The sequence below is a fragment of the Sorex araneus genome, chromosome 7 (assembly GCF_027595985.1).
Source record: "Sorex araneus isolate mSorAra2 chromosome 7, mSorAra2.pri, whole genome shotgun sequence".
Lineage (NCBI taxonomy): Eukaryota > Metazoa > Chordata > Mammalia > Eulipotyphla > Soricidae > Sorex > Sorex araneus.
This window is the reverse complement of record NC_073308.1, coordinates 54,281,859-54,308,035: the sequence shown is the minus strand read 5'-3', so window position 1 is coordinate 54,308,035 and position 26,177 is coordinate 54,281,859. Positions and strand designations below refer to the sequence as shown.

Sequence of the window (26,177 nt, the reverse complement as noted above, 5' to 3'; positions counted from 1 at the left end):
CGCGCGCTGCCCCCTGGGACTTGTAGTCTTTTTTCCCACCCTACGCCCTGACGCCGGCGTGGAACGGAAACCGCCGACCCAATCCGCTCCCTGAAGCAGCGGGAAGGGCTGGAGACGCGCCCTCTCTGGGCGTTTTTTGTTGTGTTTTTTTTTTTTTTTTTCCTCCCCACTCCTGAGGGACACGACCCGGAAGCCTGTGCCGGCCTTGCGTCCTGCGTGGCGCCGGCGCAGAGCGAGGAGGAGGCGGGAACGCCGTGGAGCCGCCGCGGGTCGCCTCGGAGGAGAGACAAACTTTCGGCGAGGCCCGGTGCTCCACGGCGGCGGATGGCGCCCCCCGCGTCCTAGGGGTCCCGCGCCCGCGGCGCGCCGCTGCCAGGCCTGTCGGCCGCGTCCCGCTCGCAGAGTCCCGCTCGCGGCGAACATGTCGGTGCCACTGGCCAGGCTGGCCAGCCCGGGTGAGAGGAAACTCCGGCGCGGCGCGGGGGAGGGGGCGAGCGGGGGAAGGTCGCGGTGTTCGCGCGACGTGGAGCGGGGCCCCTCGTGGGGGTCTGGGGGCTTCCCTCGCGGTCAGCGTCCGCGCCCCAAACTAGAGCAAAGGTGGCGCGGTGTCGTCCCCCGGCGCCCTCCTCCCGAGCGCGTCCCAATTGGAAGCGTGAACTAGGCGAGAGGTCACGCGCCCGGGGACCTTGTCAACACCCGCACCCGCACCCGGCGGACTCCTGACCTTGGGCTTTCCCGACCCGGAACCGCTCTGACCCCGATCTCAACCGGTCACTCACACCCCCCCGCCCCCGGCGTGTTCTCTCTCTTGCACCGTCGGGACCGGGGACATCGGTCATCTCTGTCCCGTGTCCCGCTCGGTACCGACCTAGCGGGCGTCCGTCCGCCTGCGCAGCAGCCCGGTTCGGGGTCGGTTCGGGGTCTCGCTGCCCTGCCCGCCGCCTCTTGGTTAGGGACGTTCGTTCCGGTGCTGCTCGAACCCGAACCCTCGGATGGGAGCAGGAGCCGGGGACGTTCCAGAGTGTCTCAGAGTCGCGCCACGGCGGCGGGCAGTGGTCGTGGCGTGGGCTCCTGCTCGGGTTCAACCGGAGGGGAGAGACTTCGTCCCCTCCCCTTTCCCTTTTTCCTAAAAGTGAGCTTGTGACTTCGTTATCCCGGAGTGGACGTGTCGACCTCCTGCCGTCCTGGGGCACGTTTCATCCGAGGAGAACTTTGCCGGTCCTGTGAAATCATGGGAGCTTCATTTCAAGTGCCCACCCTGTGTTCAGGGGACAGGCTTTGTTTGGGGGGGACCCATCAGAATACTCAGACGCTCGCCACCCTCCTTGTTGAGTTGGAATTATTCTTGGGCCAAGCGGGCATCGAGTCCCAGGGAAACGGCCGTTGTCGTTTTCCTGGAGTTATTTATTTAACCCGTTGCCGTCTTCACAGCCAAGGCTTTGGCGTTCCTTCGCCGGGCGGCGAGTGTGACCTTGCTGCTGGCCGTCTTGAGTTCAGTGGGCTGTGCCACCCTTACTTTTCGGCCGAAATGGGGGTGTTTGGATGTTCGGGTCTCTCAAGTTGAGATGAGCACGTTGGATGGCAGAAAACAGTGAAGGTCATGACTCCTTTTCAACCCCCTGGAGGAACTGGGAACTACCCAGTTCCAAATGCAAGCGAAGGATCAGCTGCACAGCCAAGTGGCAGTTCTGTCCGATTTTGAATCATCGCCCAAATAGGAGTATAGGAAGGGCGATTTAGTGTGAAATCAAGAAATACTTATGCCTGTGCATACACGAAAATATAGGAAAAGAACATTTTGGCAGTATGTGAGATCCTCTAGGGAATATAGACCAGAAAGGAAACCTTTACACCAGTTGGGTTGTACAGGTGCTTTTAACTTTCAGTCAGATGATTTTTGTCACACTTAAAGAAAGCCTCTCCAAGCCTGTCATTTGTTAAAGAACTACAGTGTTTTCCTCACAATCTTTTTTTCAAACAAGTTAGAGGGGCTGGAATCATAGCACAGCGGGTAGGGCGTTTGCCTTACACGCGGCCGACCTGGGTTCAAATCCCAGCATCCCATATGGTCCCCTGAACACCGCCAGGAGTAATTCCTGAGTGCAGAGCCAGGAGTAACCCCTGCGCATCGCCGGGTGTGACACAAAAAGAAAAAAAAAAAACAAAGAAGTTAGAGTTTATTCTTCAGTTTAAATAGACGAGTCTGTGTCCCTCTCCAGATGTCGAGGTACTCTGCCTACGAGTGACATCGTTGTCCTGTCCCTGACATTGCCTTGTCCCATGAAGACCTCCCTGTCCTCCCACGCAGCCTGCTTGCCTCCGGTGCTATGGCCAACTCCCAACCCGCTGTCGCTCGGGCCTTGGTACCCTTTCCTCAAGTCTCCAGCCCTGGCTGCAGGCACATGGGCGACCCTGTGTGCTGTCCCTGTCACTGGGCCTCCCAGCTGTCCCCCAGCAGTTCCCACGTCCTCCCTGGGCTTTCCTAGTCTCCTGCCCTGGCCACACGGTGAGTGAGGCGCCCGTGCTCAGTTTCTGTCCCTGCCTATAGCTGAGGTTTCCTGGGAGTCCGAGCCCCGCCTGGGCCTGTGAGGCCTGACTGTCCCCGGGCGTCTGGGCTGGCCAGGAGCCCAGCCTTCCTCTGCGGTTTGCAGGGAGGGAGCTGCCAGATGCAGTCTGGGAAAAGAGTCCGAGAACGCCTCACAATCTTTGGAGTGTAACTTTTGTACCGTCTCTATTTTTTTTTTCTTTTTGGGTCACACCTGGCTCTGCACAGGGGTCACTCCTGGTTCTGCTCTCAGGAATTACCCCTGGCAGTGCTCAGGGGACCATATGGGATGCTGGGAATCGAACTCGGGTCGGCCTTGTGCAAGGCACACACCCTACCTGCTGTGCTATCACTCCAGCCCTCTGTACCGTCTCTTTCTAAATAACAGCTTTGTTGCTGTAGTACTCATATCACAGTTTACACAATTACCATGTTCAATTAATGGTTTTTCGTATATTCGCAGTTGTATGATCATCACCCCAGTGTATTTGAGAATCATTCCCCCAAAGAAACCCCTTACTCATTTTCAATAATTCCCCAACTCCCTGATCCCTCAGCAACAATTAGTCTACTCTTGTTTTTAAATTATTCTGGATAATTCAGATACATGGGAATCACTTTCCATGTGTTATTTGGGAGCTGACATTCCCAGCATCAGTGTGTGAGGGTTCCAGTCTCTAATCTCTTTCATAGATGACAGCATCCTAGTGGGCCGAGAGGAACATCACCGCTGGGATTTGGGTTTGCATTTCACAGATAGTGGTCCCAAGAATCTTTTCGTGGCTTATTGGCCACTTGCATATTTCCTTAGGAGGAGTGTCTTAGCACTTTGGTTTTTTGAAAATCTTTTTATTATTAGAGATGAGTTCTTTGTTCATTCTTGTCACAAGTCTCTTACAAGATAGATCGTTTACAAATACTTGGTTCTATTCCATGGGCTGTCATTTCACTTTCTTGATAGCATGAAGCTTATTTTGTTTGGGTTTTGTTTCATCGTATTTTGTTTGGGGCTACCAAGTGGTGATCTGAAGTGGTCGCCCAGGAACCACTCCCCGCAGTCCTCAGCCTGTTCAGCCAGCTGGCCAGTGCTTTAATGCTAAGGCCCAGAGATGTGGAGGTACCAAAGCTCCGCTTGCTGGATTACATGTATTGATTTTTCAGAGACCTCCAAGACAACATCCTCGAGTGGTTTTTGTTGAGGGGGTAGCTGGTGCATGTGACTCTAACTCAGTGCCCGCACATGCCTTACACATTGGGTTTTGGTTTTTTGAGTCACATCAAGTGATGTTCAGGACCTATTCCAGCCCAGCCCAAGGTTTTAATTTTGATGAACTACACTTGCCTATTTTTCTCTTTTGTGTTTGCCTAATTCAAGTTCACAGAGATTCACAAACCTATTAAAGTTTTATAGGTTTTTTTTTTCTTTTTGGGTCACACCCAGCGATGCACAGGGGTTACTCCTGGCTTTGCATTCAGGAATTACTCCTGGTGGTGCTAGGGGACCATTTGGGATGCTGGGAATCGAACCTGGGTTGGCTGCGTGCAAGGCAAATGCCCTACCCACTGTGCTATTGCTCCAGCCCCACAGTTTTATAGTTATAACTCACATTTGACCTTTTTAGGTTTCTGTGTAGCATCATAACTTGTTATTTTGGAATAATTTTCACCTTACAAAAGAATTGCAAAGTTAATGCAGGTATTTTTATATTCTCAGCCCCTCTTCTAACATTGCTATAGTATAATTAACAAAACAAAAGTTTTAGTATATGTGCAGTATTATTAATAAAATTGCATATCATATTTAGGGTTCCTTTTTTCATTCTAGGATACAATCCAAAACACTACATTATTTTTAGTTGCCACATATCCTTAGTCTGCTTCAATGGGACATTGAAGACAAGTCTTCACTTGTCTCTTACGACCTTGACGCTTTCAGTGTATATTGCCAAGGAATTTTCTAGAAATTCCTCTATATGAGTTTCATAATGTCTTCTTGTTAGATTGAGATTATTGGTGTTGGGGAAATATGCCACAGATGTATCATTGTATCATTCAGGGAGTATTTAATTTGATCATGTCTTTCTGCTTCTAATGTTAAATCTGATCAGTTAGAGTGTCTGCCATATTTCTCCATTGTAAAATGTCTCTCCCTTCTCATGTTGGAAACTAGTCTGAAGCTTAGAGTGCAATGTCTAACGCAAATCTCAGTTCTGGGCTGGAAAGATAGTACAGGGCTAAGACATTTGCCTGGCACATAAACAACCTCAGTTAGACCTGGTACCACATATGGCCACCTGAGTACCATCAGGTTTAGCCTGAAAACTAAAAGAAAAGGAAAAAAATATGCTCAAAGAAGTGGATTACATTTTGGATCAGATGTGAAGTTCAGTTTCTGGCACCACATGGCCCGAAACACTATCACGTGTATTCTTAGTGGCCCGAAGCACAGCTGGGCCCAAGAATCACTGCACACTGGACAGCAGAACCTTCAGGCCCATACCACAGGGCTGAATATAATAAGGAACTGCCCCTGTATTTTTAAAGTAATCCTAAGACTCAGTTTATGTTTATGACTCAGACTTAACAATACTCAACAAAGGCTATTCAAACTTAGAAGCATTGCATTGTCGTTTTATAGGTAAATGACATCAGCTAAATTGGGTAGTTTATTACATTCAAGTATAATTTGAGGAGCCAGGTAGTATAGTGGGTAGGTACTTGTCTTGCATGCGTCCGACCCAGGTTCAATCCCTGGAGACCCCATATGGTCCCCTAGCTTTGCCAGAGATGATCCTTGAGCACAGAACCGGGAGTAAGCCCTGAGTACCACCAGGTGTAATCCAGAAACAACAAAAGAAAATACTATAATTTGAAAGCTGTGCTTTACAAGAAAAAGGAAACTTATTAGGAAAGAATAACAATACGTTTTTGTTTACATCACAGCTGAAAGTCTACTCACTGCCTGCATTACTGATATGGTCAGAATATGAACAGCAATTCCAAATGTAAAGAAAGCATCATATACAATCACAAAGTACCTTGCCAATTGTCTAGCAATAAAGAAATTGAAATCTCAAGAGGTTAGCTGATTTGTTTGAGGTTCTAGATATAGTTAATAGAAGATGAATCAAAAACCAGACCTGATATCCAATCATTGTGTTTTTTTTTTTTTTTTTTTTTGCTTTTTGGGTCACACCCAGCGATGCTCAGGGGTTACTCCTGGCTTTGCACTCAGGAACTACTCCTGGCGGTGCTTGGGGGACCATATGGGATGCCGGGGATCGAACCCGGGTCGGCCGCGTGCAAGGCAAACACCCTACCCGCTGTGCTATCGCTCCAGCCCCTTGTTTTGTTTTTTTTAAGAACATATGGTATGGGGTTGGAGCCATAGTACTTTGGGTTTGGCATTCGCCTTGCACTCGGCCAACCTGGGTTTGATGCCAAGCATCCCATGTGGTCCCCCAAGCACTGCCAGTAGTACTTCCTGAGTGCAAAGCCAGGAGTAACCCCTGTGCATCACCAGGTGTGACCCCCCCCCCCAAAAAAAAAAGAAGATATGGGGTTGGAAAGATAGTGCAGGAGGTAAGATGCTTATATGTGACCAGCCCTGGTTCAGTCCCTGACACTGCATATGGACCCCCAAGCACCACCACAGGTCACGAGCACAGAGCCAGGAATAATCTCTGAGCACTGTTGGGTGTGCCCCAAAACCTGAAAAATAAAATAAGGTATCTTAAGTTCAGAGAGACAGCTCGAAGGCTGGAAGGCATGTTCTGCATGTGGAGGAGGCTTGGTGTTTGACCCTGGCACAAAATGGTCCTTTTTGTTATGGGGATCAAACACAGAATGCTACTGGGTGGCACCAAGAGCCCCCAAAAAGGAAAACACTCATTGTCTTAGTCTACATCTAAAGCAAGCTAATTGAAAAATAATAATGACAGTTATAATTTTTGTGCAGCATATCAGTGCCTTCATGCCTTAAAATTTAAGAAAAATTATCTACCTCTGTGTACCACAAGATGGTCTTCAACTTCTGCTGTACCTCGAATTACTACCCATTACACTGTTTATCCCCGGGATAAGGACAAGAGATGGGAAGGTAAGTAATACTTCATGTGAAATTGTTTAGACTTGGAAATAATTTGTACCATTTTATCAAAGAAAATTCTTTTTCATGTAGTATAGAATATATTATGCTTACATAAAATCTGCAATTTCTTATTAAGATAAGCCACTGTTTGCTAAATTTATAATCTCAGAGCTGAAATTTGATTTTACAAAAGCAAAATAAGACATGCAATGGAAGACAACATAAGTCTAATGCAGTAGTATACTTGGTATAATTCTTGTACAAAGCAGGAGGTCAGTTTCTATAAATAAAGCTCTACAATGGAAAGGGTATGTATAACCCAACAATTGATTATATTAGATCGTATTCATCTATTCATAAATACAATTTTATATACATGTATGCTTTTAAACTGTCTTTCCTCGCAGGAGTGAGCATGGAGAGGTTTGCCGAAGAAGCGGACGTGGTAATAGTGGGTGCTGGGCCTGCAGGGCTCTCTGCGGCCATCCACCTAAAGCAGTTGGCTGCGAAACACGAGAAAGAAGTGCGCGTGTGCCTGGTGGAGAAAGCTGCTCAGATTGGAGCGCATACTCTCTCGGGGGCTTGCCTTGACCCACGTGCTTTTGAAGAGTTATTCCCAGACTGGAAGGAGAAGGGAGTATGGAAATCATTTTTTATACAAAGTCTGAACTGTATTGTATCTTGTATCTTGTTTCCAAATGACTGAGCTATGACAAATGCTTTTCACATAACCATATCTTAAAGGGTAATTACAGATAATGTTTCTTTTATTTTAAGGGTACCAAAAAGGGCTGGAGTGGTAGTGTAGCGGGTAGGGCACTTCCTCGAGTGTGGCCAGCCCAGATTCGGTCCCATATACTCCTCGACCCCTATCAGAATGATTCTTGAGCACAGGACTAGGAGTAACCCCTGAGCACTGCTGGGTGTAGCCCAAAAAAGGGAAGGGGAAAAAAAAACCAAAGGATAAAAAATTATTGAATCATATCAAGTATAGTTTTAAAGACTTTTTTTTTTTTTTTTTTTTTTTGCTTTTTGGGTCACACCTGGCGATGCACAGGGGTTACTCCTGGCTATGCACTCAGGAATCACCCCTGGCCGTGCTCAGGAGACCATATGGGATGCTGGGATTTGAACCCGGGTCGGCCGCGTGCAAGGCAAACGCCCTACCCGCTGTGCTATCTCTCCAGCCCCAGTTTTAAAGACTTTTTAAATAATCATTGTGCACTGATTATAGCTTCTACATATATGTATGTACTGAGTTTACATTTATGCACTGAGAAGGCATCATCTTGAGAAAGCTTTGGAATAATTGAGCCAGATAAAATACAGCATTGTTGAGATTATTTTCTCATTTATTCTGTTGTTGTATTTATCATTGTTTTCAGCAAAACTATTTAAATTGCCTGGAACAGTTTTTTTGTTTGTTTGTTTGTTTGTTTTCTTTTTTTTTGGGGGGGTGGTCACACCTGGTAATGCACAGGAGTTACTCCTGGCTCTGCACTCAGGAATCACCCCTGGCAGTGCTCAGAGGATCATATGGGATGCTGGAAATCGAACCCGGGTCGGCTGCGTGCAAGTCAAACACCCTACCCACTGTGCTATCGATCCAGCGCCATTGCCTGGAACATTTGTAATATCTAAAGCCAAGGAAAAGAATTTAACCTGATTCTCTAAAGTAATAATTTACTATAAACTACCATGTCCTGAGCAGAAAGACCTTGGTATGATTCTCTGACAGCCAGATTCCAGTTCTGCTCTCATATTTGTTTGACCTTTTTAAAATCCTCTACTCCGGGTGCCGGGAGTTATCTCAGAAGCTCGAATGCGTGCTTTTTGTGCCTGAGGCCCAGGTTAGATTCCCAGCCTCTGAAGGTGCTCCAAGCACTGCCAAGAGCCTCCCTGAGCACTATGCTGGGAGTAGCCCCTGAGCATTGATAGATATAAGCTAAAAACAGCAAGATTTTTTTTTTATCTTAAATCTTACACATGCTTTTTATTTTGTAAAATAATGTTTGGTTATGCAAAATAATAAAGGGTTATGCTCGTCCTACCTTTGAGTTAGGGTATTATTTGTGAATAGATTTCCAAAAGGTCAAAAAATGTGAATAATCCTATATTCTATCCCTGTAAAATAAATTGAATTCCAAGAAACTTACTTATGTACTTTTTCCCTAAGTTATAAAATTCCTTTGAACTGGAAATACTTTAATTATGCCTGACTGACTTGCTCTTATTAATGTTACACAGAAGTAGATATCGTTGATTCATTATTGACATCGGTTCTAATTAGAAAAGGTTCTCACATAAATCCCAGATCATTGCTAGGTAGGTACCCATGACATGTATGTGAATTGTCTTTATCCGAAAGAAAAATAAAACTTCTCTTATGTTTTCATCAAGCAGGAAGTTACAACTTGGAGCAGGCACCTAGGCTAAACTCCCACAGAGACAGGGAGGCAGGACGCCATCTTCCTTGAAGTTCACATCTCAAAGATGTCTCCAGGGCCCCAAGAAAGACATTCCTGGGATGCAGAGGCTGGCTTACTTAGCTTTTTTAAAGATTCCCATACATCTGAAAGAGATAAAGGATTTACAGTTGCAAGTTTTCTAAAGGAAATGCTGAAAGAAAAGTGAGGAGAGGAGTTCCCTTTCACTTTTGACAGTTTTTTTTTTAATTTAAAAATTATTTTTATTAATTGTTTTTATTCCATTACCCTTTAAGTAAAGACTGAAAACTTTTCTTTTTCTTTCCTCTTTGTTCCTAGGCTCCACTTAAGACTCTTGTAACAGAAGACCGATTTGGGATTTTAACAGAAAAAGGTAGAATTCCTGTGCCAATTCTTCCAGGTAAGGTATGATAAATATTTATGAAATTATAAAATTGCATGACTGGTAGGAACTACATCTGAGCTGGTAAAATCCTCTCCTTTACAGATGAAAAAACCCAAGCCCAGAGATTTGAAGGATTCATCCAGAGTTATGTAGCAAGCCTATAATCCAGTTCTTTTTACTTAACAAGCTAGAGACAGCCAGGGATTTTGGTGGGGGAGGGGAGGGAGGGAAGAGTGGGGATTCGCCTTTGGGCCATTCGAGCAAGTGCTCAGAACTTAACTCCTGGCTCTGTACTTGAGGATCAGTCCTGGTAGTGCCCAGACAAATATGATGGAGACTGAAATGAAGTCAGTGGCATGCAAAGCAGGTACCTTAGCAAACCTTGTACGATTATCTCTCCAGCACCCCAACCAAGATTTTTAAATTTAGTCACTAGAATTCTGTGTAGGCTTTTGCTGCAAACTTTTAGTTTTAAAACAAACTGAAAAAGAGTGTGTATAACAGAAATTCTGCATTAATTAGACTTTTAAAATGATGATTTGTTTTTAATATGTTTTATAAGAAAAAGTCAGGTTCATAAGCTAAGGAAGCTCTTTTTGTAGGTCTTCCAATGAATAATCATGGCAATTACATTGTGCGCCTGGGACATGTAGTAAGCTGGATGGGAGAACAAGCAGAAGCTCTGGGTGTCGAAGTGTACCCAGGATACGCTGCGGCCGAGGTTCGTATGGTAGTGTTTACTTTTTTTTTTAATTTTGCTTTCAATGTTTGTAGGAATAATTCTTTTTTTCTTTTGAATGTAAACCAAGAATGATACAGAAGTAAAGAAACAGATATTTTTTTTAAGCCATAGAATTTTAATTGTAAAATTAAAGGGCAACTTTAAAGGTTCTAATCCGAAGATGGGGCTGGAGCTATATAGTACAGCAGGTAGGGCATTTCCCTTGCATGCGGCCAAACTAGGTTCGATCCCATACGTCTCCTGGGCCAGGAGTAATTCCTGAGTGCAAAGCCAAGAGTAAGCCCTGTGCATTGCCGGGTGTGACCGCAAAAGTAAAACAATAAATAAAAGTTCTAATCCAAAGAGTCTTTGAATTCCTTGACAACCAGGTGATTATGTGTTAAGAGACAGCTGAGGCAGGGGATGGGCTGGTCAGTGGGTATCCAAATTTCCCTGTCTCTTTTGTTAGTCTCTCATTATTTAGGTAACAGGATTACAGTACTGTTTAAGGTATTGGTATTACACCGCAGCCACAAAATTGCCCATGACCCAGCCTTCCCTCAGCCCATTCCATCCCTCTCCCATTATTTCTTGATTGACGATTTGTGATTTGGGTGCATACTTTTAGCTCCTTTAACCGTCACCCATGTACTGAGACCCTCCACATATGTTCCTATGTTACTTCCATCAACCTAATCGTTTCCCTCAGCCCCCTCTCCCCAACCTGGCACTTCAGATCTGTAATTCAGTGCTCAAAGTTGATTATCAAATGCTACTATCTATACCCTTGACTGACCATTTCAAAGACTACGTCTGTAATTTGAGACACTTTGTAAAACTTGAAATGCTTCGGATTGTGTCTTGTCTCGGTGGTCATGAGTCCTGTAATAACGAGCATGTTTTCATTTTAGGTTCTTTTTCATGAAGATGGTAGTGTGAAAGGAATTGCCACTAATGATGTTGGGATACAAAAGGATGGCGCACCAAAGGTAAACATTTTCAGAGTATGTGCTTAACAAAGTGACAAATAAAACATCGACTCTGGGAGCCAGAACAGTAGCCCGGGGTGAAGGGGGCGTGGGATGGGGCGCTTGCCCAACATGCAGTTCAATACACGGTACCATATATGGTTTACCCAAGTGACCCAAAACCAGAAAAGTTAACTTTAATTCAGTAGTTCGGTCTCTACAAACTGCACGTTAAGTGCATGACAGACTATAGTAGTTACTATGGCAATGTTTTCTTACAAAAATATAAAAAACTGATAAGATATTCAGGCATGTAGATAAAACACATTCACAAGAATTTTTTTTTTCTTTTTGGGTCACACCCGGCGATGCACAGGGGTTACTCCTGGCTTATGCACTCAGGAATTACTCCTGGCGGTGCTCGGGGGACCATATGGAATGCTGGAAATCAAAACCTGGGTTGGCTGCATGCAAGGCAAACGCCCTACCCACTGTGCTATCGCAGCAGCCCCATAATTTTTAAAGGGAAAGAGCATGAGTCTTACAAATATAAAATAAATATGTTAAGATTTTATTTCACTCACTAACTATTGGGGGAATCAATAATGTGTTACAGTCAGTTGAAGAACTCATAAAACTTCTAAGTCATCAATAGCTATTGCTTTCTTCATTGATTTTTCACATATTTGAATAAGCACAGTTTGCATTACTGTCTATAGCCAAAATGATAGTCTTTGATGTGATTTTTGGCGGGGGCCAAGATACATCTTTTTTTAAGTTAGAGTTGTTTTTTTTTTTTAAGCTAGAGTTCCAGTAATATCCTTACAATAGTGTTAATGTATATGGTCCTGATGTGCAGAGTTACTGTAGCCCACCACCACAAGAATGAGAAAATTTTGACATGATTTTAATATATAAAAAACTGATTGCCTTTTTGTTCAAACATAAGCCTAGAAGATTTTCACAACTATTTTTTACTCCCAGCAGTGCTGAGGAATCCATGAGGTGCCAGATCAATCCTGGGTTCCCACATTCTAACTTTGCAAAATGAGTTCCTAGGATATAGAATTCAACATTCTAAAAGTTTCCTTAGAAAGAACAAGGAAAAACTATTTTGGCTTACTATAAAAGCAGAACAAAATATAAATTAACATCTGAATAAATGTTTATCCATTGACTTAATTTCTTAGCTCAGTTATAAATTCTTTGAGAGCAGCAACGATGGAGAGTTACTCCAGGGCCTGCATGGTACCAAATACCTATTAGAGCCTCCGTAAATGTTTTTTATAGAGGTCACTCCTGGCATTGCTGAGTTGGAGGAAGGAGCATGCAATGCCAGGGACCAAACGCATGGTCTCCCTAGACAAGTGTGCTGTGCTTAGGTGTCTCCCGAGGCCTCTCCAGAAGTGTTCGTTAACCCAGTTTGTCCTCTCTCATTCTTCTTGAACCTGTACAATATTAGGTTGAATATTGGAATTTTATTATCTCTTTAAAAAAATTGTATTGAGGGGCTGGAATAATAGCACAGTGGGTAGGGCGTTTGCCTTGCACGTGGCCAACCCGGGTTCAATTCCCAGCATCCCATATGGTCCCCCGAGCACCGCCAGGGGTAATTCCTGAGTGCAGAGCCAGGAGTGACCCAAAAAGAAAAAAAAAAAATTAAAAAAATTTTATTGAGATAAGATTGGCTTATAATACTGTCTTAGGAGTTCAAAGTCACACCACATCCATCACCAAAATACCAATAACCCCTCACCAGCCCCTTGAACAGCCCATATAATCGAATCTACAACCTCTTCTAGGAACTTCTGCTGCCACCCTAGAAAGCAGGTGGCAGAGCTCTCAAGCCTTACCCACTTCAGTAATGCTTCTAGTGTTTTAGCTCCCTGCAGTAGAGTCATGTGAGACTTTTAGCACTCAGCAAGCCAATAGGAGGGCCCTGAAGCTGGATTAGCTTTAGAGTCACCTAAGAATTCTGCTGCAGAGCCAGGTTGCAAATAACTTATTCTACATGACCGCTCATAATAATAAAGTACTGTTTTTTCCTGAATTCTTTACTGTGTTGTGATTACTATATATTGTAATTAATTATAGATTGTTGATTCTCTCAAAAGTTGTTTATTTAATATTGTAGCACATTTGAAGCAGAAAAAGTCTCCATTATGGTATTTCATTGTCTTTAATTTCCATAGTTGTTCAGATGTTTATTTTTGAGTTCTGTATGTTGTAGTTACCAATTTTTAGTAACGCTTTATTTGGTATATTGCCTTGGGCGAATCACTTTAAAATACAATGCGAAAAAGTTTGTATAAACCAATTTTTGGTATCAGTTGGCTTACATATTCAAATATATTAATAGAGAAGTATTTGAAGAGATAGATTTCATGAGATCTTCAGTGATAATAGGTATTCCTTTATTTAGTACACACCAAACATAAATGCAAAATACAAAGAATGAAAGAGAAAAACACTTTAGTTGAATTTTTTCTCAGAAAATACATTATACAATAATACATTTAACAAGAAGAATAGAAGTAGAAATAAAGTGATAAGGTAGCTGAAGAGTGTATTGAGTGTATTTAGTGTGATGCTGTTTGTATTAAAAGGATATAAATAGACTCATATTCCTGAAGATCTGGCATGATCCTCAAGGAAACTATTAATAGTGATTTTTGCTTCAAATAGAACTGGAACTGGATCAGTAAGGAAATGACCTTTCATTTTCAACCTTACATCTATTTATAGAAAAAAAATCTGTTTTAAATGAGCATGTTTTTTTAAATTCTCACAGACTTATCAAGTGCATCTTAAATTATTATAAAGACACAAAATACATTTTTTAAAAGTGTATTAGATTCTGTGTACAACCGTATTCTTACATGTATTTCAAAAGTTCTATATATTGTAATGCCTCTATACTATACTGGATCATAGTTTAATTCAAAACTAATCGGATGGGCTGTAGCAGTAGCACAGCAGGTAGGGCGTCTGCCTTGCACGCGGCCGACCTGGGTTCAATTCCCAGCATCCCATATGGTCTCCTGAGTGCCACCAGGAGTAATTCCTGGTGCAGAGCCAGGAGTGACCCCTGTGCATCACCAAGTGTGACCAAAAAGCAAAAAATTTAAAAAAAAAAATCAGAATGTTAGTATTTTAAAATTTGTAAGATATAATTTTAAATGGTTTTGTTTTTAGACAACATTTGAGAGAGGACTCGAACTGCATGCTAAAGTCACAATTTTTGCAGAAGGTTGCCATGGACATCTTGCCAAGCAGCTATACAAGAGGTTTGATTTAAGGGCCAACTGTGATCCCCAAACATATGGAATTGGACTGAAGGAGGTATTGACTTGCTTCCTCTGTATTTCTAATTGACAAATATTGTGATTTAAAATATTTAGAATATTTTTTAAGACTATTCAAATACTGCTAATCAGATCCCATTTAAGTTTTGTCCCATTTGTTGTATTATAACAAATTATATACTGTAATTTCACCTATTGCTGTTTCAGATGTCTTAAAAATATTTGTAACTTTTTTATTGTAGCACCATCTGTTTTAATGATTTAACCTGTTTTCCATAAATTGTTACTCATAATTACTCATGAATTATAGATCTATTTAGTATTGTAGTGTGAAGTTTTGAGCCTATGAAATACTCATATTAGCATATTTAATTATCTGCAGCCAAATCTTCAGTTAAGTTAAATATGAGAGCTGTATTCCCAAACCTTAGACTTAACTACCACATAAAAAATTTTTTGATAAACAAAGTATTTTTTTTATTTTTTTATTGAATCCTGTGAGATAGACCCTTACAAAGCTGTTCATGATTGGATTTCAGTCATACAGCATTCCAACACCCATCCCTCCACCAGTGTACATTTCCAGCACCAGTGTCCCAGGTTCCCTCCCATCACCTCTATGACAGGCACTTTTCTCTCCCCTCCTCCCTCCCTCCCTCCCTCCCTCCCTTTCTCCCTTCCTCTCTCACTCTCTCTCTCTTTCCTTCACTCTCTCCTTTTGAGCATCGTGGTTTGCAATATTGGTACTGAAATGTTATCAAGAATATTCACTCCTGAGTATTGAGCATTGCCGAGTGTGACCCAAAAAGAAAAAAAAAAAAGAATATTCCTTTACCTATTTTTAACACTCAGATCTTGTCCAGCGTGATTATTTCCTGCTGTAATTGTCATACTGGTCTCTTCTCTATCTTAACTATTCTCAGCCCCACACACACCTATACCATGTAAAACTTTTATTTACAACCCTTTGTTTAAACATTTTATAGGTTAAATCTCAAAGATTCAAATTCTATGTATAAATAGAGGCATTGCGTTATGAATAAAACATAATTATCTTGTAGGCTACACATACGTTTGATATGTACACAATGTTTGATTTTAGGTGATATTTTACATGGGAAAATGTTTAGAATTTGAAAATAAGGAATGAACTGTTTTAGTGAAAAATAATATTTGCAGATGTTCTTTTTACTTCTAACTTTCCTGAAGAAGTAAACTTTATTTGCAGATGTTCTTTTTACTTCTAACTTTCCTGAAGAAGTAAACTTAATATAATTCTATAAGTCATCTCATAAAATACTCTCGGTGGGTTTTGTTTAGTTATGGATTATTGATGAAAAGAACTGGAAACCTGGGAGGGTGGATCACACCGTTGGCTGGCCCTTGGATAGACACACCTACGGCGGCTCGTTCCTCTATCATCTGAATGAAGGGGAACCCATGGTAGCTCTTGGTTTTGTGGTAAGTTGTCATCCCATTATAAAAACTTTTATTGTTAGAGTTAAAAGATCATCAGTGTTACAAAACGAGCATCCTGAATTCTGGAAAATGTAAAATACTTCATTTGAAGCTTGCGTTACAGTTGTGTAAGCTTGTAAAATGGGCTGGTGGGAGAGATACTTAAGGCCTGAGATACATGGGGCCAACCCTGCTTCAGTCTCCAGTACCACATACGGTCCCTGAGCACAGCCGGATGTGTCTCCCAAAAATAAAACAAAAGAAATAATTAGTATGTAAAGTGTTTATGTGGTTATAGTATAAGCAGTATAATATAGTAACTTATTGCTATACCAAAAAAGATGGTAATCTACAAAAAAAAACCCTTAGGAATCGGGTATTGTGTAATCACAAAATAAATAAGTGAGCAGTGGCGTGGTCTCTCATCCGAATGTGTGTTCAGTGGCCATGAGCCGCTTCCCCATCCCAGCCTACCCCAGCCTACAGCCCGTGCCAGCAGACGCATGAAGGAGGGAACAGGGCCACCAGGCTGGTTAGTGATCAGTCCCCGTTTATTCTGTTCTCCCCACGCACCTGTTCCAATCTCACTAATTGCCCCATCCCAGTCTCAAACTGCCCCTCATTGTTGTCTTCTGTCCCCAATGCTAGTCTCTCCACGGTCCGTCTTGCCACCTTAGTCTAGCACCCAACCTCCAAGCATTGTGGGTAGCAACTACACCTAGGTGAGGTAGCACAATCAACCTATGAAAGACCTTCCTTCCGAGGGAAGCTCTTATAAGACAAACATCTCCTGTGGCCAGGCATCTGCTCAATACCATCTAGGGGCGTATTTCTCCTATTCTTAGTCCAACAACCATCTTAGATTTACTTACTTCTAAGTAATCTTTCTAGTCATTTTTTATGGACACAGTAAGAGATACATTAAGCTTGTAGGGTAGCTTTCCTGGGGACATCTCTCTGTAGATTCCAGATTATAGTGCTCAGGCCAGATTAGTCTTTCCTAACCCTGGCAGGGTCCTAATCCAGTTGTTACTCTTACAAATTCTGTCACGAATTTGTCCATGACCATGCTCTTAACTTATAGTTAAGTATTATGGGGCTTGGTCTGGCCCATTTTGATGCCATTAGCTCACAGCTTGCTCTGGGCCCATCCAGTCCCTCATCGGGACCCTGCTTTTGGGGTGCTAGGAACTAAGGGCAACTGAGTCTTAAATCGAGAAAACAGATGCCCAGGAATGAATATTATTCGGAGTCAATTAACTCCCAAGTTACAAAAGCATAGCATTAACTGTCTTCTTATGTCTATACAAAAAGGACATTGCTGTGAAGTAAAATATGCAAAAGGACATAAGGGAAGGAGAAAAGCAGTATTTCACTTGCAAATACAAAATCAGAGATTTCTGAGGAATTTGACTTTACAAGTCACAGGTACTGCTTAGGGGAAATAGGTGATTATCCCATTGGGGAAGCAGAGCACAGAGAAGAGGTTCAAGATAAACACAGAGGAATGGGAGTGCCTCAGGAGCACTGTGAAGGGTATAACCCAAGAAAACTAAGCTCCCTGCGATCGGGGAGAAACGACAAACCAAGGTTATCTTACAGGTATAAACTTACGTTACTGAAGGAAAAAAATTGAAATCCAAACAAACAGCTTTCTGAAATAAAAATACCAGATTACAAAGACAGAGTTCGCATTTGACCCTGACTTCAAAGTACATTTCTGATTTTGGGTGTGTGTGTTTTGGTTTTATAGTTTTGGTCTTGAAGCCACACCTGGTAGTGCTCAGGGATTACTCCGGTTCAAAATCCATTTCTACTATCCTGCCACTGAATTTGAATTCGTTGAGTTTAAACTTTGTTAAAACTTGTGGTTTTTTCCCTTATGGCCACTTAAAATCCTTGCAGTAAATTGCATTCTGGACATTAACAAGGAATGGAAAAATAATGGGAACAATAAACCAATTGGCAACAGCTTTATATTTTAATGTTATGATTTAACTTTCATAAGATGTTAAATGTCTATATTATTGACATGTCTTGAACCTTGGCTTGATAGTATTCAGTGTATTATCTTTGTACAGTTATATCAGTGATAATGGTCTTCAAAGAGAAAAGTTTGGTTGTTAATTTCAACACTTTGATTACATTTACAAAATATAATAGCCTGTTCTTCATCTTCCTTCCTCTGCCCATAATTAGAACCTTCTGTTGCAATTTTTGCCCCTTTAGTATACATATAGATTATTTCTACATATTTATTTGTCCAATTATTTTTTGTGAAAACTTAGTATGTTCTGAATTTTTAAAATTTTCTAGTTAGAAACACGAGGTACACTTTTGTTTACCCTTTTCAAAGTATTTATTTATTTAAATATGGGTTCTGTGTATATTTAAATAAAGAAAGTAAAGAAAATTTAATGTACACATTTTCTGATGAATATTTCTTATTTTAGAATTTGAAATAAAATGTCTTAATTGTATATCTGTTTGAAAATTTAATTTAAATTTTTTTAAGGTTGGTCTAGACTATCAAAATCCGTACCTGAGTCCATTTAGAGAGTTTCAGAGATGGAAACACCATCCCAGCATTCAGCCGACACTGGAAGGTGGCAAAAGGATTGCATATGGAGCCCGAGCTCTCAATGAAGGTGGCTATCAGGTAATTGCACACTTTTTCATTCCCTGTTACTGTTTATAAACTTAACACATTCAGAGAAAAGGAAATGATCTCAATTAAGAAGATTCAAGGGTTTAAACAAAGCACACACTTTTATAAAATTGTCACACCATACTTAATTACATATAAATTTAATTTTTGAAGTATATTGATTTTAGAAATAAACTCCACAGCTATTATTTTGTGTTTTGGCTTTGGTGCCAAAGGTCAACCCCGGGGCATCTTACGTGTCAAGCATGCTCTCTGTCACTGTCGGTTCATTTATGCTGCTGGCGCTCCCGCCTAACAAATGTTCTGCACTAGGCTCCATCAACAGTGCAGTCCTCTGCTCATTTATTTTTAACCCAAAAATTCAAACTCTGTGGTCCAAGGTACTTCCTTTATTCCTTGCCTACAGAAGATATTCAAGGGCAAATTTCATTTTCAGCAAAGTTAATTCAGCCAAAGACCTAGGTCACCTAAAATCTATGCCTTTTAGAGGGCCTCTCAAGCTTTTTCTCTTAATATTTATTCAGAGTAAATCTTATCAAATATAGTATATTATTAAGTATATACTAAGCAATAAATTTAGTCCTAGGAAGCCTTGGAAAAACAGTATTGTGAAAGTATTACTAGACACCGATAAGATGATCTAAAAATTGGGGTCAGGGCGATAGTATACCTTGCACGCAGCCGACCTGGGTTCAATCCCTGGCATCCCATATGATCCCTGAGGCACCGCCAGGAGTGATTCCTGAGTGCAGAGCCAGGAATAACTTCTGAGCATCACTGGGTGTGACACCCTCAAAAAAAAAAAAAGAGGTGATCTAAAAATCATCTCTAAAATCAGTGATTTTGAGCAATTATTTGTAAAAAGATGATTCCTTTTTTCTCTAAATTCTAAGTCAGAACTATTTCAGAAATTTGACCTTTATTTTAAAAAATCTGTTTAAAGTGATGTTCTAAATATTTTATTACTAACAGTAACTCATAGTCCAGTAAAATCACAGCTAAAATATAAATGGTACCACTATAATCTTACAAATTAAGCTTCCAAGTATGGGGTGACTTCTTTTAGTTGTTTTTTTTTTTTTTGCTTTTTTGCTTTTTGGGTCACACCTGGCAATGCACAGGGATCACTCCTGGCTCATGCACTCAGGAATTACCCCTGGCGGTGCTCAGGGGACCATATGGGATGCTGGGATTCGAACCCGGGTCGGCCGCGTGCAAGGCAAACGCCCTACCCGCTGTGCTATCACTCCAGCCCCCTCTTTTAGTTGTTTTGTTCTACAGTAGTAATTAGTTTGCAATAAATATTTACTGAATAGCATAACTGTTCAAGCCCATTAAACCCTTGAAAAATGTCAATAAATACATGCCGCTAGTCTAATCTGTTTTTCAAAGTATGTAATATGAAATGTATGTCATAGATTTCATGCCTTTAAAACATCTGCCTTAAGCACTTCAGCAGCTCAGATAATGTGGGGCTTGGGGGTTACTTTTTTTTTTTAATTTATTTTATTGAATCACCATGTGGAAAGTTACAAAGTTCTCAGGCTTATGTCTCAGTTATACAATGCTCAAACACCCATCCCTTCACCAGTGCCCATATTCCACCACCAAAAAGAAAAAAACAGTACACCTCCCACCCCCCATCCCCCACCCCCACCTGCATAACTGATAAAATTCACTTCATTTTCTCTTTACCTTGATTATATTCCATATTTCAACCCAAAACTCACTATTGTTGTTGGGGTTTCAACACTGAACTCACTATTCTTGGAGTTTATTCCCCCCAAATACGGCCCTATTGACAAGAAAACATTTGATAATTAGTTCTCCACGAATGAGAATAAGGAGGTAAAAGGAGGTAAAAGGTAAAAAACTGCAGCCGCGCGGTTTAGGATTTCTGTGTTTTAGTAATTAAGTGCATGGAGATTTAAGTGGGAAATTTCATCATTTCCCTTCCTGGGGCAGCATTAAGCAGAAGCTTAGTTCATGGTCTGGGGACATGGTTGTGAGCACTTGCTGGGTTCAGAAGTCATCCAGCTGGCTCTGGATGTTGGTCGTTCAGCAGCAGAGCGGCCGTGCAAACACATGGCCACCCGGTTCGAATCCCGGCGGAGCGCAAGCTGGAGCCAGTACCAGCCCCAGCCCGAGACTTCCCTTAGGGGTTACTTTTTTTGGAGGGAAGCCACACCAGTGTGCTCAGGGTTCACTCCTGGCAGGGCTCTGGGTACTGTATGTGATGACAGAGATCAAACCCTTGCCATGCAATGCCGGGGCCTTACCCACTCTCTCTGTAACCCCTCAGATGATTTTTAGATAGAGAGGAATAGATGACACAGTCTTACTTACATTTTCCTACTCAAGATTGTTTTCATTTCCACAGGGATGGATGAGCACATGTGCATATACACACACAATTTTTTACTTCAGTTTATTAAAGATTGCTAACTTGTTTCCATTTTTAAAACTCTTATGAACTGTCATTGGAACATCCAGTTTTATTTTGAACTAATTAATATTACATCTCTTTCTTTCTTCAGTCTATACCAAAACTCACTTTTCCAGGTGGTTTACTAATTGGTTGTAGCCCTGGTTTCATGAATGTTCCCAAGATCAAAGGTACCCACACAGCAATGAAAAGTGGAATGTTGGCAGCAGAATCTATTTTCACTCGACTAACTACTGAAAATCTCCAATCAAAGACAATAGGTAAAAATTTCCTATTTAAAGTATAGATAATTGAGGCTGGAGCAATAGCACAGTGGGTGGGGCATTTGCTTTGCACTTGGCCAACCCAGGTTTGATTCCCAATATCCCATATGGTCCCCTGAGCACCGCCAGGGATAATTCCTTAGTGCAGAGCCAGGAGTAACCCCTGTGCATCACTGGGTGTGACGCAAAAAAATAAAAATAAAGTATAGATAATTACTAGGTTTTTCTTTGAGATATTTCAGAAGAAGCTAATTAAGACTACTGTCAGTATATAAGCATGAAAATTATATATACAATTAAAATTGTTCTTTTTAAATGTACCTTGCAGTTGATATCAATAGATTCTACATTTGTCCCTTTACATAAAGCACGAAGATGCTGCTGTAGAGAGAAAACTCCATAGCACACTCTCAGAAGAGACTTAACAGCAGTGTTTATGCATCAATGGTGTCTTGCCTAATTGATGCTTGACATTACATGCATGTACCATAAGGAAACTTCTCTCCCTTAAGCCTCGGCTAAACCCTTAACCCCAAAAGACCTTTGCAGATTGTTTTACTTATGTTACTGGGGGAGAAGGGGCATACTCTGATTTTTCCCAAATTGAAACCCAAGTTCCTTCACTATCTGACTAGATCTCTGCTGTGTATTCCAGCTGCACTGGCTTCTTCACTGGTTTTGGAACATGCCTGACCTGTTATGTTCCCATTGCTTGGTCTTTGCTCATGGCTAACTCCTCGTTCTCTTCACGCTTGCTCCTATCTCCTGAAGTGGCTTTATTCTGACGATCACAGCAAACCACTTAATTTGCTGCACCCAGGCATTTCCAGCCTCCCAGGCCCTATTTTTCTATAGTATTTCCTACCACTTGGCACATTTCATAATTTGCTTCTATTGACTTTGTTTCCTGTCTATGGTAGAAAACTCCAAGAGAGGGGACTGGAGTGATAGCACAGCGGGTAGGGCGTTTGCCTTGCACACGGCCGACCCGGGTTCGATTCCCAGCATCCCATATGGTCCCCTGAGCACCGCCAGGAGTAATTCCTGAGTGCAGAGCCAGGAATAAGCCCGGTACATCGCCAGGTGTGACCGAAAATAAAAAGAAAACTCCAAGAGTTGGGGCTAGAGTGGTAGCACAGCAAGTAGGGCGTTTGCCTTGCACGCAGCCAACCCTGGTTCGATTCCCAGCGTCCCATGTGGTCCCTGAGCACCGCCAGGAGTAATTCCTGAGTGCATAAGCCAGGAGTAACCCCTGAGCATCGCCGGGTGTGACCCAAAAAGCAAAAAAAAAAAAAAAGAAAGAAAAAATGAAAAAGAAAACTCCGAGAGCAGGCACATTGTTTACTATGAATCCTAGACATTTGTCACATAGTAGCAATTTAAGAGATATTTGAGAAAGAAGCCTTAATTCTTTTGAAGTCCAGATGATAAACCTTGCATTATATGTATGCATCTTAATTATGACGTCAATACCGTATTGTACTGCATAATAATTGTGTCCTGTTTTTAAGAAATACTGGCACAATTTTTTAAAACTTTACGTAATGTTTACACCCGTTTGCAAAAACATTGGCATAAAAATACGTGCCAAATATTCATGCGGTAAATTGTATTTATCTGTAGTAGCGGTGTCCTAGGGATGTAGGAGAGAAAAGATCCACGGAAGAACATTGAAAAGACAGGACAGTTCAGGCACAGAATAGGTAGAGTTAATGGTTGGGGAGGGGAATGGAAATTTTTTCTAACATAAGAATTTTGTTGGACCACCAGCCATTCGTTTACCTTATCATTTACTTACTACCACATAGGTAGAATAGGAGTAAGTATACCACAACAAAGACTAAATTGAGGATTAAAGGACAGTGACATGGAGCCAGAAAACAGTGATTAGAAAGAACACAGGCACTGTGGCACACAGAAAAATTGAGAAATCTAAATCTTGCCATGTGTTAAATGTATGCAGCACCAGGTTTTATGTCGTTATTTCCCAGAGCTGCCATCGTGAAGTACCACAAGCAAGACAGCTTAAAGACTAAGAGTTTGAAATCACAAGTTGGCAGGACCTAAGGGTGTGCCTGTAACTGCCAGTGTTACTTGAGGTATAGAATTGTAACTTGTCTTTTTCTTCCTGTCTTTGCCGCACTGCTTTCTTTGGGTGTCTAATCTTACAAGAACATAGTCATTGATTCAGGACCCTCTCCACTAAATGACACTATATTAAATCTGTAACAAACCATTATAGCCAATTTCAGTTAATGGGGCTTCATTAGAATTCAGAATATATTTATTGGGTGCCACTATTCAGCCCACAAGTAGCAGTGTTTAAAAGATTGATTGAAGTCTTTCCTTTTTATAGGGAGCGTATACTTTATAATATTCACTGAATTTTGAAAATAATTTTCCATAATACCCGTATAAGAAATCAAATACCTTCTATTAGTATGTATCAAATAGCTTATTTGGGGGGAAGATGCCAACATGTATAACTGATTCAGTTGTGTGACATCACTTTCAGCCTTCTAAGCTGTTTCTTAAAAGATCATCTTATCAGGTGGGTGGGGGGGCAGTAATTTGACGTTGTATTTTGTACTTGAGGATATGTTACTATTTCATAGTTTATAAAAGGGCTATTTCATGTCAATAAAAAAACATTATTTCATTTTAATAAAAGGGCTCCACGTAACTGAGTATGAGGACAACTTGAAGAACTCATGGGTATGGAAAGAACTCTATTCTGTTAGAAATATAAGACCGTCCTGCCATGGATTACTAGGTGTATATGGAGGAATGATTTACACTGGAATCTTTTATTGGATATTCAGAGGAATGGAACCATGGACTCTAAAACATAAAGGTAATTCAGACATACTGAGGATTAAAATGTTACATAATCATTGGAAAGTCCTGAATATGGGCTGGAGAGATATAGCTCAGTGGGCTGAAGAAATGCTTTGCATGCAGGAGACCTAGTTTTGTGCTCCAGCAGCAACATGAAACCCGTAACACTGCCGGGGCAACCCGAGGACCACAGGGTGTGAAATAGAAACCAAAAATAAAACCATGAATATAGAACACATTCTTTTAGAAAGTTGACTTAAATGTGCTTTTATTTAAAACTCATTTTTAAGAGAACAGTGCATGGTTACATATAGGAGGTATCATCCTTTGTCTTTAAGGGAATTGTTACAGGAGAGTTCAAGTATTTCTTTAGGGTAACTCCAATTTTTATTAAAATGTTCTAAGAAAATTCTTTGGAGGGGCCTGTTTGAGGACCACACCCTGCAGTGTTTGAACTGGAGTAGGCACATGCAAGACCAGCACCCTCTTAATCTCTCCAGCCCAAAAAAAGTCCTTTTTGAGATAAGCATTTTGTTAATAATATCAAAACCTTTGAAGGTCGTGACTCTGATCAGCTGAAGCCAGCCAAGGATTGCACACCTATTGAGTATCCAAAACCTGATGGACAGATCAGTTTTGATCTTCTGTCATCTGTGGCCCTGAGCGGTACTAATCATGAACATGATCAGCCAGCACATTTAACCTTAAAGGATGATAGTGTACCGGTAAATAGGAATCTGTCAATATATGATGGACCCGAGCAGCGATTTTGCCCTGCAGGTAATGTGTTTTCCATCCTGCCTACAATGTATTACTTGCTTTCAATGTGTTAGAAATAAGCCTCCACCATTTAGAGAATTTTCCATAGCTGTTCCATTGCTTGGAAATTGTAAATGACTCCAGTCCTTAAGAAACTTATTTTTATGGATCTTAATAGTTTAAAAATTACAGTTAAAATAGCGAATTTTATAACCTAATTCAAATAATTTTTTAAAAGCCTTTCCCTGTCTACACTTACTATATAATCCAACGTTTTACTGTTCATTTCCATTATGGCTATTCATATACACGTGTATTTTATGCTAGGTTATAGCCACATTTCCCTCAAGTACCTGAAAATGATTCTACCTTGAGACCCATTTTACAGTTGAAAGCTTAGCATTAATAAACTTCATGGTGAATTTGAAGTTTCAGGTACTTGAAAGTTGGTACATTCTAGAGGACTAAAATTTAACCTCTTTGAGGGGAGAGACACTGAGTCACTTTTGGGGTTTCTATAAGGATTAAGGACTAACAGTCCTTTTAACTGTTCTGTGCATATGTATGTGTGAAGTAACTCAGCTGTACCTTCAGTTTATATACTTTGCTAATAGCAGATTACAAAAACCTTGATATATAGTGGGTAAACATTCAAAATGTAAAGCTTCAAGTTTCCTCTATTTCTAGGACTTAAATTTCTACTTTCAAGTTTTAAGTTAAATGATTAGTTACTTTACAGTATTATTTGTTTCCTTACAGGAGTTTATGAATTTGTCCCTTTGGAACAAGGTGAAGGATTTCGGTTACAAATAAATGCTCAAAACTGTGTGCATTGTAAAACATGTGATATTAAAGATCCCAGTCAGAATATTAACTGGGTGGTACCTGAAGGTGGTGGAGGACCTGCCTACAATGGAATGTAAGCTGCAGCTCATTTCCTTTGCAGGCAAATAGTACAGCAAGAGAACTCTAAATGTTCAGAAGTGTCTTACAGAATACTGATCAGAATGTTCATAAAATAATTATCAGTAAAATAAAACTTTTATACTATAAATGTGTCAATTAAAAAAATCATCAGTATTTCTCTCAAATAAACTTTTAAGTGACAACAATTTCCTTAATGCTTTAATTCTTCCAAGTAAATGTATACAGGTGTGGCAAACAGTTGAAAGGACTGGAGAATGGCTAAGTTGGATCTTTGCACTGCACGCCCACCCCGCCATTTAGCACTGTTTGGCCCATCACATCACCCTGCCTGCCATGTTGCACATCACAGAGAATGAC

The 26,177-nt window shown here is 41.2% G+C and overlaps 1 protein-coding gene across 1 annotated transcript; it reads left to right on the top strand.

Annotated features, from left to right (window-relative positions):
* The first annotated feature begins 157 nt into the window (after window positions 1-157).
* On the top strand, window positions 158-26,108 carry ETFDH (electron transfer flavoprotein dehydrogenase). The gene is made up of 13 exons (XM_004606150.3): window positions 158-455; window positions 6,504-6,644; window positions 7,043-7,272; window positions 9,401-9,482; window positions 10,070-10,188; window positions 11,100-11,177; window positions 14,352-14,498; window positions 15,782-15,922; window positions 18,435-18,578; window positions 21,125-21,293; window positions 23,968-24,150; window positions 24,693-24,914; window positions 25,653-26,108. The coding sequence occupies exons 1-13, from the start codon at window positions 422-424 to the stop codon at window positions 25,814-25,816; spliced, it is 1,854 nt and encodes a 617-aa protein (XP_004606207.2). The 5' UTR covers window positions 158-421; the 3' UTR covers window positions 25,817-26,108.
* Window positions 26,109-26,177: the final 69 nt, after the last annotated feature.